The 14,347-nt window shown below is 34.0% G+C and overlaps 1 protein-coding gene across 2 annotated transcripts in view; it reads right to left on the bottom strand.

Moving 5' to 3' along the window:
- Positions 1-423: 423 nt before the first annotated feature.
- Positions 424-14,347, bottom strand: part of LOC145283663 (neuropeptide Y receptor type 2-like) — an 809,226-nt gene continuing 795,302 nt past the window's right edge. For both annotated transcript variants that reach the window (XM_080132664.1, XM_080132665.1), the window contains one exon: positions 424-3,943. In XM_080132664.1, the coding sequence (XP_079988790.1) occupies positions 2,900-3,934 (1,035 nt within the window). In that variant the 5' untranslated portion in view covers positions 3,935-3,943 and the 3' untranslated portion in view covers positions 424-2,899. The remainder of the gene's footprint in view (positions 3,944-14,347) is intronic.

The following is a 14,347-nucleotide window of genomic DNA, read 5'->3' as shown; positions in this document are numbered from 1 at the left end:
CAGAAAATGATAGTCAATTAGAATATTATACGTTTAATATAACTGGCGTGTCTCATGGGTGAGGTAGTTCTGTCTTTCGCATTGGCACCAGAGGTCGCTGTTCGAGTCAGTGTAGTAGAAACTAGGATTGTTGTATGCCGAATACCCTCCTCCACTTTTGGTAGATAACAAATCTATTTTTATTTTCCCATTGATGGTCTTCTAAAGAGTTAAGCCAAATTTCGCATCAAAATTTAAAAAGTCGTTTTTGTGAGTGTTTCTCCACCAACATTGGTTATGAAAATTAGTATCGAAGTAATGGAGGCTGTAGAGATATTTAATTCCAAATATGAAGCCATCAAACCAACTCTAAAGTATATATATATATATATATATATATATATATATATATATATATATATATATATATATATATTCTTTTTTTTTTCAGTTTTTTTAAATAATTTTTTCTTCGATGTTAGAGATGATAAAAATAAAAGTACTGATTTTTGTTCATACTATGTGCGCGGAAGTGGCTGATGCGATTATCGTAGACGATTATATGATTTATTTTAACAAGCGTCTTCATCTTTGTCGTTTTGAACTGAACGTTTCAAACGATGTGTTCTCTGACTTCTATCAGAATGCCTCATAAAGCTGTTCGAAAATCATACTCAACAATTACCAACTGACGAGCATATGATGTAGGTTTATAGTTTTCAACAGATATACCACGAAGGGTAATAGTGATTCACTATTGGTATTGTGTTACGACAATTTTATCTCCTTTTGGAGATATATAAGTTTTCAAACGAGAGATGTACCTCCTGGTAAAAAGGAGTCAACAGACTCCTATCGATATTAAAGAAGTTATCAAATCTTATGACAATACAACATCTCGTCACTACTCTCGTGATATCACGCATGTCAGAGATTGAGATCATAACCATTTCTTAATGTTCGCTATTCTGAACAGACCGGTCGCGTTAGGATCGCTATCTGCAGATAAACACCCGATAGAGCTTCTGTAAATTTTGCTTGCGTTCTTCACAAATTTTGCTTGCGTCCTTCACAAAGTTTGCTTGCGTCCTTCACAATTTTTGTTTTTGTTCTTGTGCCTTATAATAACCTGTATTCAGTTGTAGTTAAGAGTAATATTAATTATATGTACATATTACTTTGCGTGTCTCTTATGTTTTGTCTTATACTATTAATTAATGTATATTCTGTTAATTAAGCCTCGTTATCGTTTTTCATTGCCGTACTTTTTAAATAGGCTCTGGTATCCATTTGTGCTTAGTTTCGTTTAGATACCCTACTTACACGTAGACTATCTTAATAGAATGAGAATATTTTATATTCATATGCTTAAGTGTTTTTCTTTTAATTAAACCTATTTTTTTTTTATTTAAAGCAACCTCGGTTTCTCAACCCCAAACTAGAACTTTCATAAGATTTACATGGATATGTATTTGTGTCAGCTAAAATACGATTATTAAAAGGCTGCTATCCAGCCATTTCAAGACGTTCTACCAATGGTCGCATTTAAGTTCCTTCATTATATATATTAATTTTTCATACTATGTCAAAAATATTTTTAACGATGATTTTCTAGTGTAAACATTAAACATCGTATTTAATGACTTTAGAACAATGGATTTTTAGATGTCGATCATTTATATTATTTGTATTGTTCGACTGCTATTCTTATTTGGTGCGTTATTCTTACAATCTTTCAGCCGATGTAATCTCCGACCTTTTACAAGTGTATTTTGTCGAACTCGGAATCTGCACAGAATTCCGAATGGTACCCTTTATTTAATCCACGAGGGTAGCATATTCTCGTTCAATTAGCCATGATTGTGTATAAGACTTAAGTGATTCACAATTGTATTCTTAGTATCACCTGCATTGTCGATTGTACCTTCAACCTCCAAAAGAATGTCACAACTGAATTTTACCTAGTATTTTATTCTTTATGCCACAGTTATGGACAACCAGTCATTCTGTTCCGCCATGTATCCGTATGTATTTGTATTATTTATAAGCAACCATGGCGTAACGGATACAGTACTAAGTAAATATTCAATTCTAAGTGACATTCTTCCAGAAGTTGAATGTTATACCTGCCGAAATGTTATATGAATATTATTCAAGATGAAAACAGTAGTTCGAATAATACAAACTATCTGTCCTAATCTAAAAAATCCAGAAACAGTTTTTATTATCTATTTCATAAGATTTGTTTGTCCGAAGTTTGCATCCAACATATCTATATGACAATATAATTCTCGTAAGTTCATTAGCTAAGCATCTCAAAGATGGATATTATAGAGACTGGAACATCATGGATCAGTACAATCCTACGACATTTCAATTTATTTTAGCTTTATCAGGGATATTCAGAATAATCATAGGTGTCCTGTGTTATTTTCTAGTAATTTCGGCACTGATAAGCTCAGCTTAGTACTCCTATTTAACAGGTCATCAACGAAGTCCAGATGGTCCAATCATCGCAGATATTTTTTTTTATCTAAATCTGAAAAATTACAATATATGGCCTTTGGAATTTCTTCGGTTATTTCAGTTTCATCGGACATTGATCTCTGCTCACTTATTTAATTTTGTTACTGTTAAACGTTCCTACAGCGACACCTCCAAAATTTATACTGTATGATGAAATTTGCATCACTAAAATAGGCGTACATATAATCGGCGAAAAACCGGAGAACACATCCATATAAAAAACGATGTCAAAAACAAAAAAAGATGAAGACGCTCATCTGGACAATGAGTTGGTTGCTGCAAGAACAGATCATAAAAGAAAGATTGATAAATATTTTCTTCGGGTTTTTCTTTTTTTTTTTTTTTTTCAAATTTGGGTGGATTTATTTTTTGCCAAAAACTGGCATGGGGTCTCTTATAAAACATGGAACGGGTACAAATCTGTGAGGGCGGATCTGAATTTGCTATTGAGCAAGCCGTATACAATGGGATTAATCGATACGGAACTTATTGCGATAAGTAGACAAACCGAATAGATAAGATTGAAATTGCCGCCACCGAATATTCGATAGTCAAGGTCAACGAGGACATTCAAGATGGTGACGGGAAGCCACGTGATGGCGAACGTCATCGTAATGGTGGTCAGAAGGATCAGGTTCCTCTTGTTTCGCCGGTAGATTTTCATCGTCCGCTTGTCGTAGACGAATTTTTTCACGATCTGCTGTCGCAAAAAGTTATAGATCTGACAGTGCATGACAGAGATCAAAATCAATGGCAAGACATATTGGATGAGGACGACACACGTCGTGTAAACAGCTCGCACAACGTAGGACGACCAGCTCTCGATGCACACCTCGTATACGAGAAGCGCAGGGATTATCTCCCTCTTATCGACCCGATGATACACGAACATCGGGATACTGAGGCAGAGGGATATACCCCAAATCGCTAGAATGTTGCTCAGCAACAAATCGCTGTTCGGTGACGACCTCTTTCGGTCGACTACGATTACTCTGTAGCGCTCGATGGCAATGGAGACGATTGTGAACGTAGACACGAACGTCACGAGCGTTTGCATGGTCGACGTGATTTTGCACATGACATTTCCGAGACTCCAGAATCTTAACATTAATTTGTTCATGGTGAAGGGAAGACTGCAACTCTGGAAGACATCACAAACGGCCAGGTTAACAATGAGAAAATTGAGGGGGTACCACAACTGCTTGTTGCGGTAGACAACGTAGCAGACGAGGAGATTGCCAACAATACCGAGCAGCATGACGAGAACGTAGGCGACAATAAGGCAGACCTCTGTCGACGGTTTGATCAGGTGGTGGTTTGGACCGCTCTCGGCGAGAAGGTTCATTAAATCGGAATCGCTGAAGTTTTGAGTGAATAATTTGTCGTCTTCTTGAGATTCGTAATCCCGACTGGGGGTCTCCGTTATCATTTTTGTGCACTGAAAAAGAATTGAAAAGTTACAGTTAAAGAAAATAAGTACGAAAAGTCTGTATACAACTGCATGTTTTGGTGTCTGTTAACTACGCGTAGGCTACGAAATGTTCTTTTAATTACTAACCTCCTCCCTTTTACGTTTTTTTTAAATTATTTATCCAAAATAAATTAGTTTTTTTTTGTTTTATTTATTATGTTTGATAAAGTAAATTTCAAAATATTTATTTTAATAAAATCATTATATATTGGGAATTATACGAGTTTTAAATTCATTTTATCTGGTGTATTCTCGGTATAGGCATCACACACACATATTCATTCAGAGGAAGTCAGTCAAGCAATAAAGACGAAACGTCGATGAACACATGACTTCGTTTATCACTTTAATTTTTATCTCTCTATCGTGTCGCTATACTATTTCCATTATTCTCATCACACACACACACACACACACACAGGTTGATTATTTACTTGAAACGTTAATCAGTTTGTATATACGGATCGTAATGGATTAAAAATATTATAATTAAACATTTTTATATAATGGTAGAAAAGTTCAAGCTCAATGAATACCTTGTGAGGCACAGAGCACATATATTAAATTTAATTAAAATCAGTAGATCTTATTAAAATTATTGTAACTGAAATAAAATATATAAATATAACAATTAATATGACTAAAATTAGGACTCGAAGATGATAAAATAAAAAATAAGATGATATATTAAAGAAAAAACTTAAAATAAATTAAAAATAAAAATCATTATAATAATTCGTAAAGATACAAGAATAATTGAAATTAAGATATAAACAATATGATCGTAGCCTTCTTAGCGAAGAAAATTGGGAAAGTTTGTTGGTTGCATGAACTATGTATGTTGTTCAAAATAATGCGTTTTCCATGTATTTTAAGGTTGACATAAGAAGAATATTTGCGACTAAAATGCATAAAGACATAATTTTAACGATTGTTAGTCGCGAACAAAAAATTATTGTCATGTGCACATTTTGAAAAGCAGTAAATTACCAACAATGAAAATTTGATCTTTTAAATTTGGAGAACTAATATATATATATATATATATGTGTGTGTGTGTGTGTGTGTGTGTGTGTGTGTGTGTTCTGGGGTAGTTAACACCCCTATATTCATGATAGTGTATGGATTCGTCTGACCCTATGTAAGCCGGATATTTCTGCCGTCGAGCACACTCGCAGTTTAACCGCTCGTAGTAAACACCAGGACTTTTTCATATATATATATATATATATATATATATATATATATTATATATATATATATATATATGTGTATGTGTGTGTGTGCGCGCGCGCACGTGTGTATTGATAACATGAACTAAAATATTTTTTCAGAAGCGCTCAGAACGCGAGTACAGCTTTCAGAAATAAAATTATATAAACATCAAAAGTAACCTACGCTGATCAGCTTACACTTCGACGTTAACTCGTCTCAAGAATACGATCGAGACCTGCTAACACTGAAGCGTAAGTAGACACGCGTAGGTTACTTCTAATGTTCACACACACACACATATATATATATATATATATATATATATATATATATATATTAGGCACCGCCAAAACTGGAGGGGGGCAGGTAAGTACTTTTTGACGAACCGTCTTTTTAAAAATATACCAAAAATCAGATAATTATCCATCAATACGAAATTTTCAGCGATTATTAAGAGAAGAATGAACTTTATAACAGTGTACTTATTTTTCATAAACAATATTTATATATATATATTTTATTTTGCTTACAACCCCCCTTGTTTTGAGGGGGTTCCAAATATGCTTAAAATAATCATCTGAAACTGAAAAAAACATTGTGTTGTTGTAAGGGACGGGATTATAGATTAAAAAAAACAAACTTGTTTGCATACCTTATTTTGATGTCTGAATATCAGAACTTCGATTGTGTTAAATCATCCTGCTTTTGAGTTTTGAAGTGTGAAATTTGGTGAATATGTTAAGTAAAATAATTAATTTAAGTTAAGCAAAACAAAAAAATTTTTTTTTTAATATTTATACGAAAAAAGCCATTTAAAAATCTTTGATAAATAAGTTAACAATTTCTTTTTAGCGAGCCGAATAATGCATGACCATTATTAAACAGGGCATGCTTTGAAGAATCGATACAAAAAAAATTCGATAAATATTGTGTCCTTTGTGTTAAAAATATCATCACTTTTTCGATCCAGTTTAGAAACGTTTGTCGCCTTTCGACTACGGTGGACCAAACGCGCTGAAATAATTTTTTATGCTGCTTTAAATTGGCCCCCTCCACATTTTGGAGAGCCTGGCCCCCACACACATACACATTAAAAACCAAACTCATACAAATGGTACCAATCTGGTACTGGCCAGTCTCAGCGTTAATAATACATTGAAATTTTCGTCACTGAGAAATAAGTTTTTTTTTGGACTTTTGGTCTTCCGTAGTTTGCTTTTTATCAAGTACAAATGTAAACAGAGTAATCAAATCGACTCGAAGTAACTGGTTGCCTATATGAATAAGTGGAATTATTTGAAATTCAGGTACTTATATTATAATATTTTTGCATATTCTCATAGAAAATCACCCGAAGTCTTAGTTAGACAAGAAATAAACAAATTAATTCTTTCAAAAACCTCCTTTTTTTTAACTATTTATATACGTTTTTTGTGCAACACAAAAAACGCCAATTGTTAACTTTTGGGGAAAATTTAACATTTCAAATTTAATTAAAAATAGAAAAAGTTTTACATTGTTCTGCTTTCTATATGATCAAATTCAGGGTTTTATCTTTCTGGAAAAAAAAAGTTACTCTTCGTTTTAAAAAACAACAACAACTTGATTTTTCGGCCATTTTTGGCGGTGCCTAATATATATATATATGCAAAATTAAAATGTTAAAATAAAGTTTTTCTTTTAAATTATACCAAAAACTATTTCATTTGCATTTCTCACAAATTCACATACACACACACACACACACACACACACACACACACACACACACACACACACACACACGTCTGCATGTCGTAATTGTTGTAGTTTGTTAACAATAATTACTATAGTATGGAACATAGGGGAGATTTCTCTCTCTCTCTCTCTCTCCATGTGTATTAGCGTCCCACATTGATAAAAAAAATAAAACTCGATTTTTCTCGTATCACTTGTGACAGTATAGAAAAGCAAAGAGACAATTCCTGTGCAGATATTTTACACACACCGTTTCCAGCAAATACTGAACATTTCGCCGCCGTTGAATAAATATTAGATTTCATCGTTTGCCTCACTCTCTCAAGTAGGTAATCTCGTATACGTAGTAGGAAATATTTCACACTTTTTAAATTTTTACTCATAGTCATAATATCCACAGCTCACCGGAAATATTAATAACGTTTAATACAGTCATTTTACTACATATAAAGTTAGCTTAGAAACTTAAATTAACAACCGCTCCCTTTCCTTGCTTGGTTCAACCGAATAACGAAATACACTGCAATCAGCAGTTCGACATAGACATTAACATTAGAAACAGTCAATCTTAAGAATGGGAGTTCGTTTTTTTCGATCACAGAAAATATAAAACATTCGTAGTGGCCAAATACACATCAGCAAACATCAGTATTACATATAGTATGGTATCTATTTATAATTTAATATTAAGAATATAAAACCATATTTTAACGACAAACTCATCTTACTCAATTATAAAAACGAAGGCACGCTACATTTACATTTCTTTTACTACGCTTTTCGTCATTCATTTCGATTACGCTCTAATACATATGGAGGCCCTCAACATAATAAATTCATGTGTTTTTCTCTTTCACTTTGCTTAGTTACGTCCAAAGTTACATCGGCATTCTGCGTCGCTTATCGACATTCGTACAGGACATATACTCAATCATCGAATACATTACAAAACAATGACTCAGGCACCTTTTATTTCCAATAGTTAATGACTGGCAACGAAGTCACCGTTTAATATTACTTCTTACTTTCCAAAATATTCCAATCATAGTAGGCGAAACCAATTGCGAAACTTTGGTCGTTTTAACAACTAACATTTCTCTTATTGAAATCAAATAGAATAGATGAATTATGTGCGTTTCTTGTATAGAAAACAACCCACTTTCATTGAAGACTTAAGAATCCTTAAAGACTGAACGCTTCCTTAACGATGCTTATGAAGAGAAGGTACCGTACTATTTTTATTGGTAGTATTTTCAAGTTGAATTCATGTTTTACGGTATATTTTGTTTAGTAAATTGTTTGATGAAAGCACAAAATAGTTACAAGACATCCTTCCCTTCCAATGTTAAGAATGGGTTTCTACAAGGCTGAACGATAAAATTGTCGCCCTAAAAAAGACGGCATGATTCCATTTCCGGTTTTCTTTTCTTTTTTTTTTTGCAGACTATCTACTAGTTGGCCAGTTGTGTACAAATCCCAAGAGCAATAGAAGCTTTTTATCATGTCTAAAAATGACACAATATTAAACGGGGATGATTGGAGATGCGCCGCTGTGCAACTCATGCTCTCTACCAATCAAAGTTATGAAAACAAGACCGTTGCCAGTACCCTCAAAATGCAAAACCAAATAACAGGGACGTGCCCAGGGTGATGAAAGCAAAGTTTCCGGTAACGGTTATAGTCTTTTGGTGTGGTTTCAAGTGAGGGCCACATTATGCTACCTTACATCTTCGAATTCGGCTTGAAAGTCAACACCAAAGTGTATCTGGATGTGCTGATGAGTGTGGTGATCCGTTGATGCAATCAGGTGGCCACTAGCAGACGTTACCTGTGGCAGCAGGACTCGTCGCCGACCCACAAAACCAGAAAAAACCCAGGCTTGGCTTCAGAAAGAGTGCTACGACTCATCTCTCATTGGCTCAACTGCTTCTCCGATTTTAACCGACTAGACTACTTCGTTTTGTCATACATTGAGAATATCAGCACATAGCCTCGCACAACACCAAAGTCAGCCTCACCGTCGCCATGGGCTGAGTATTCGCCGAGCTCTTGCTGGCGCTTGTGGAAAAGTCATCCTCCCAGTTCCAAACCCGTATCAAGTTGGTGAATGAGGATGAAAGCGGCTATATTAAATAGATATTAGCTCTACTACATAATACAAATTACCTGAATTAGTCCCCCCTAAAAGTTTTAAAATAAAACTGTAGTGTTGCTTTCTTTAGAACGACAAATGTATCGTTTCATCCTGTAGAATACTGAAGCAAAAATTAATTTCAACTTGTTAAAGACATGGAAAAACATATATATATTTTTAATTTAAATTAAAAAATATAGTAATATATAAACTTAGCAAAATGAGATACAAGTTAGAAAAACATTTCTTTCATAGCATGAAAATGGTTGAACAAAGCTTTAAAAATTATGGTACAACATTTAATTTGAATTTTATCAATTTTTAAAATGAACTTTTATAAACTTTACAAAACATTAAATTGAAAATGAATCTAAAAATTAGTTTGGATTTATTTTATATGATGTACATTTTGGTGAATTAAAAAAATTAGTTGCAAATTAAATATCTATAACATTATAGCTAAATAATAGATAAAATTAATTTTTATAAAACGTTAGAACATAAAATGTTTTAATGATAATCATATTATGATTGACGAATACATAAATTTTTGTTTGATAAAGGCTTATAAATAATAAGTTGAAACTTAAACTGTTGTTTTAATGATTAAATACGTACGTGTGATAACAAGTTGTAGATTATATGTGGGGACATATTGTAATAAGAATCTGAACCGATAGCAACTTATATGAGACAGTATTATTTAAAATCTTGTAATGATCTCATACGATTCTTTTCCTATATATAAATTAACGTTTGTTTGTGTGTTATATGCATCAACTTGTTAACGTAACATTCAAATAAGCTTCAATCAGGGTAAAAAAATAATGTAAACACACCATCGATACTATCCTTCGATTCCATCTGGGGTCACTAAGGGCAATTACCGATTAGATCCATAAAATAAATGTAATACATTAGAACCTAAAGAAACAAAATTCATTTTTTTAAAATACATTTTCTTTGTTTTATAAAGCAAAACTAAAATGAAACAGAGAATATCTTAGTGAAAAATATATATCTCTAATGTAATAAACAAGTCACTTTATGTGTGTGCGTGTGAGTTACTTCCTCATAAAAAAAAATAAATCAATAAAAATAGCATTTCTCTCTTATAGACAAAAAAAAAGAATTGTTACAGGGGAATATTTTACGTTACACCGGCAAAGGAAGATAATAAAATTACAGCAAATCATTCCTACTTAAAAAATAAAAACAGATTTATTATAATCTGGGGATATAGCTCAGTGGTAAAGTATTTGACTACATATCATGCTCTGGTGTACTTCATTTTATTTTCATGTTTTCTTATTAATGAATTCAATTTACGATAAAAGAAGGGGTACTATTTAAAATCACCGCGAATCATTTTTCGTTTGCATATTTTAAAGCATTTACCAGAAGTAAATTTTCCAGGGCATTCATTGTCAAGCCCAAATATCAACTGACGTGATATTGTAAACAAGCGGAATTTGATGAACGACATCATCATTATTTTAATCATTATTATTATCATCATTATATTTATCTTTTTTTTTTTTTTCGAATTAGTTCAACGGACAAAGTATTCCTCGTAATATATAATATTCAATGAAAGATTGATTCTATAATAATGAATATGCAATCTGGATAATTTAAAATATCATGTTTAAGTGTATGACCGGGCAACGCCGGGCGTCCAGCTAGTATGCCATAAAAAGTGGTTTAAACGTTTTGATTCTATAAAGTTATATGCCGTTTTACAACTATTCGTTAGAAGCTTAATATTTCAATATTTTTTTTAAGAGAAAACACCACTGTGCTAAGATTGTTTATTACTTGGCCTCATATTGCAAATGTTACTTTGAATTTTTCTTTCGTGGCTAATATTAAAGCATTACTATGTATACATGAAAATATTTTCGACTGGTAATATACTTTATCACACAGGCAACACTGGGTGAATATTATGTTTCTGAATTTTTTAGATGAGGACTGGTTATTCATATTACTTGGAATCTTCGGACTATTGTTCTCATCTTGATTGTCATTTTAACAACGTTTCCGTCGGTATAACCGTATTTCTTTCTTCAGGTGTATCTTATCTAACCCGGTAATGTTTCTGTTGAACTTTAGCTTTTGGATGGAATCTCGAACGGAACTCTTTATTTACTTCATGGGGGGTTAACATGCTCTTGTTCCGTCAGCCATGACTGGGCAGATGTCAAAAGTAATTCGCAATTTTATTTTTCGGTCGCCCACACTGACGATTTGACCTTCAACGATTTACGAGGAGGTCACTTTACAACTGATTTTTTCTAAGTATTCTAACCATATGGGCCATGGGTCCTTGTGGTCCGCAAGGACACTCAATCTGAGAACAGTAGTCCAAAGATTCCAAATAATACGAATAACCAGGTGAATAACTCTAGTATGCTGTGAAGCGTTAGAACTTAGAATCAGAGTGTATATCTGTTTGTGTTTCGACTAACGGCATATAGACTTTAAGAAGAAATGCGAAATATTGTAGCAATGGTAACGTTTTTTAGTGTACGAGTTGCCTTCAATAAGTTTCCAGATATTTTTCGTATGGACACTTATTGATAGTACACACATAAAATTCTAGTCCCCTTCGAAGTAATCTCCTCTGGTTGCAATGCACTTGTTGTACGGTTCCAAAAACTTGTGGAAGGCCCCATGAAAGTCCTTTTGTGTGAGCGTGTCAATGACCCTCGTCACAGCCTCTTTCATCTCTATTGTCTCATAACGACAGCCTTTTAATTTTTCCGTGAGCTTAGGGTATAACCAAAAGTTACAGAGAGCAAGGTCTAGACTAAAGAGGTTTAGGAACTGTCTTGATGGCTAGCTTGGTCAAATAGTCTGTGGCGAGGATGGAGTTGTGAACTGGTGTATTATCCTGGTGGAAATGTCACTGAGTTGATTTAAAGAGTGCTAGCCTCTTCCGACAAAATCTCTTCCTGAACTCCCTTAAAACCTCAACATAGTATTCCTAGTTGACTGTCTATCCAGTGGAACCCAGTGCATGTAGATTATGCTTGTGCTATCAAAAAAAAGGGGGCATCATAAGTTGCTATGTCTGGTCTTCTTGGATTTTGGAGAGCCAGCATACTTCCACTAAGTCTCTTGATCTCTAGGTTACAGCAGTAAATCCAACTTTCATCGCAGGTCATCAGGGCATCAATAACTGCAGGATCTGAATTGATCAGCTTGACCATCTCCTTGCTGACATGAAAACATCTTTCCTTCTAATCTTGTCTGAGCACCTTTGAGACAAACTTCGCGCAAATCTTTCGCATTTTCAGTTCCTTGCGAAAAGCTGTGTATATAGTTCCCTCACTTACATTAAACTGTGAACTTATTGTCTCTATAGACACACGACTATTCTTATTTTTATTTTGTCAATCAACTCTGGTGTTCTGACTTCCTTACTCGTCGCATACCCTTCATTATTCCTCACAAACTCCCTGCCTTCCTTTAATCTTTTATGCCACTCCAAAACTGATGGCCGATTTATGCAAGATAGTCCAAAAGCAACCTGAAGAAGTTCATACATTTCTGTGTCATTTCTCCAAGATTAAAAACAGAATTTATTGTATATCCTTCTTGTTTGAACCTGAAATCATAAAAATTGCTTAGTCATCGCATACAATGCATGCGATAATATACTAAATTTTCAAGAGACTATGACAGTTTTACATGCTTGTACAGAAAAGTATGGAAACTTATCGAAGGCACCTTGTAAGTTCTGAGAATTCAAGATTCCCCTTTTTGAGGCTAACATTTGACCTCTATATGAGAACTCTCAAACGTTAGTAAAGAATTGAAAAACATTAATTTTTTCCTCGTCAAATGACCAGTTAACTATATGCTAGTATATATTTCTTTCGGTCTCTTGATCTTACCGGATTATAGAATAAGAATTCATCAGATTTAGTGGAGTATCCAGCTAAGTGATGTTACATGAGGTAACATCACTAGGAGAAGATACTCCATCTACAATATAATATTCTTTCACCCTCAACTAGGCACTTTTCTACAGGGAGGGGGTCACTTTTTTCGCCGATATTTTCGAACGTCATCCGCTCTTTTCGGTTCACTAGCCTTAATTTAAACCTATGTCACTTCCGGTTTGGCGATGGACGCAACAACAAGAACGTCATGTTTTTTTTTTCATGTTTTTTTCCTCTTCCGCGGTACAGGTTCGAGCCTGCCTTCCTACCACCACTTTTTTTTTTTTTGCTCAACACACAATTCCAAACACCCGGGCATTGCTGGGCACCCAGGCAAGTTCCTGATATGAGCTAGTGCACAGCTGTATAGAGAAGGCTTTATTTGGGCTTTAAATATTTGGTGAGAGTTTACTTGTAGAGTGAAATATTTTCATGCAACATCGTCCTTACAAACCATTGTATAGAGAGACCAAAGATACTCGAGGATGGTGTCATCAACGGATCGTTTAGTGATTAACCGCTTTCATCTGTATTTGAAGTTGATATAACAATAAACTGTAAACGGTAAAATCTATTAAGTTCAGATGTGGGCGTTTTAAAGAATCATCCGTTTGGTTCGATGACATCATGCACCAAGCAACAGTTTCCTTTGATGTATGTATTTTTGGTCCATCTTTACTTGTTTAGTCTATTCTTCTAAGTTGTTTCGGGTTATGTTTTGAATCACTTGTACATGTTAAAATGCGTGTGTAAATACATGTTGACCTTAATGTAAATTTCCAGTTTATGCGAGTCGTATCAACTTTTTGTTTTCCTTTATTTTTACTGGATTTTCTGGTTTTTAGTTTCAACTACTACTTTTTTATTTAACTCGATCTTCCATCTGCTTTATTTTCTATGTCCTCGTCTCTCATTTTATTCTCTCCTCCCTTTTTTCTGTGCTATTCTGTTTTTCCCATTCTTTATCCGTTACCCCCTCCCCATCTCTTTTGCCTCATATTCTTTCTCTCTGGATCTTTTCTTCTGTTTATTAACTTGATTTTTAGACTTTTTTCTCGTCTTTCTTTATTTTTCATTGCTATTCTTCATTATTTCCATCTTTTATCTATTTTCTTTTCTATCTTACTCCCCCTCTTCTTTCTCTCTCTCTCTCTCTCTCTCTCTCTCTCTCTCTCTTTGAACCTTTCTCATTTGTTTCTCTCACACTTTGGTATCAGTTGGAATCTTCTGACTACAGTTCTCATCCTGAGCGTCATATTCACAACGTTTCGGTCGGTGTAACCTCCGACCTTTTTCAGGTAGCTTGTTGAACTCGAGAATGTCCCTGTGGAACTC

This window comes from Euprymna scolopes, chromosome 8 (assembly GCF_053919585.1).
Source record: "Euprymna scolopes isolate OS-2025 chromosome 8, ASM5391958v1, whole genome shotgun sequence".
Lineage (NCBI taxonomy): Eukaryota > Metazoa > Mollusca > Cephalopoda > Sepiida > Sepiolidae > Euprymna > Euprymna scolopes.
This window is presented reverse-complemented; position numbering and strand designations above follow the sequence as displayed.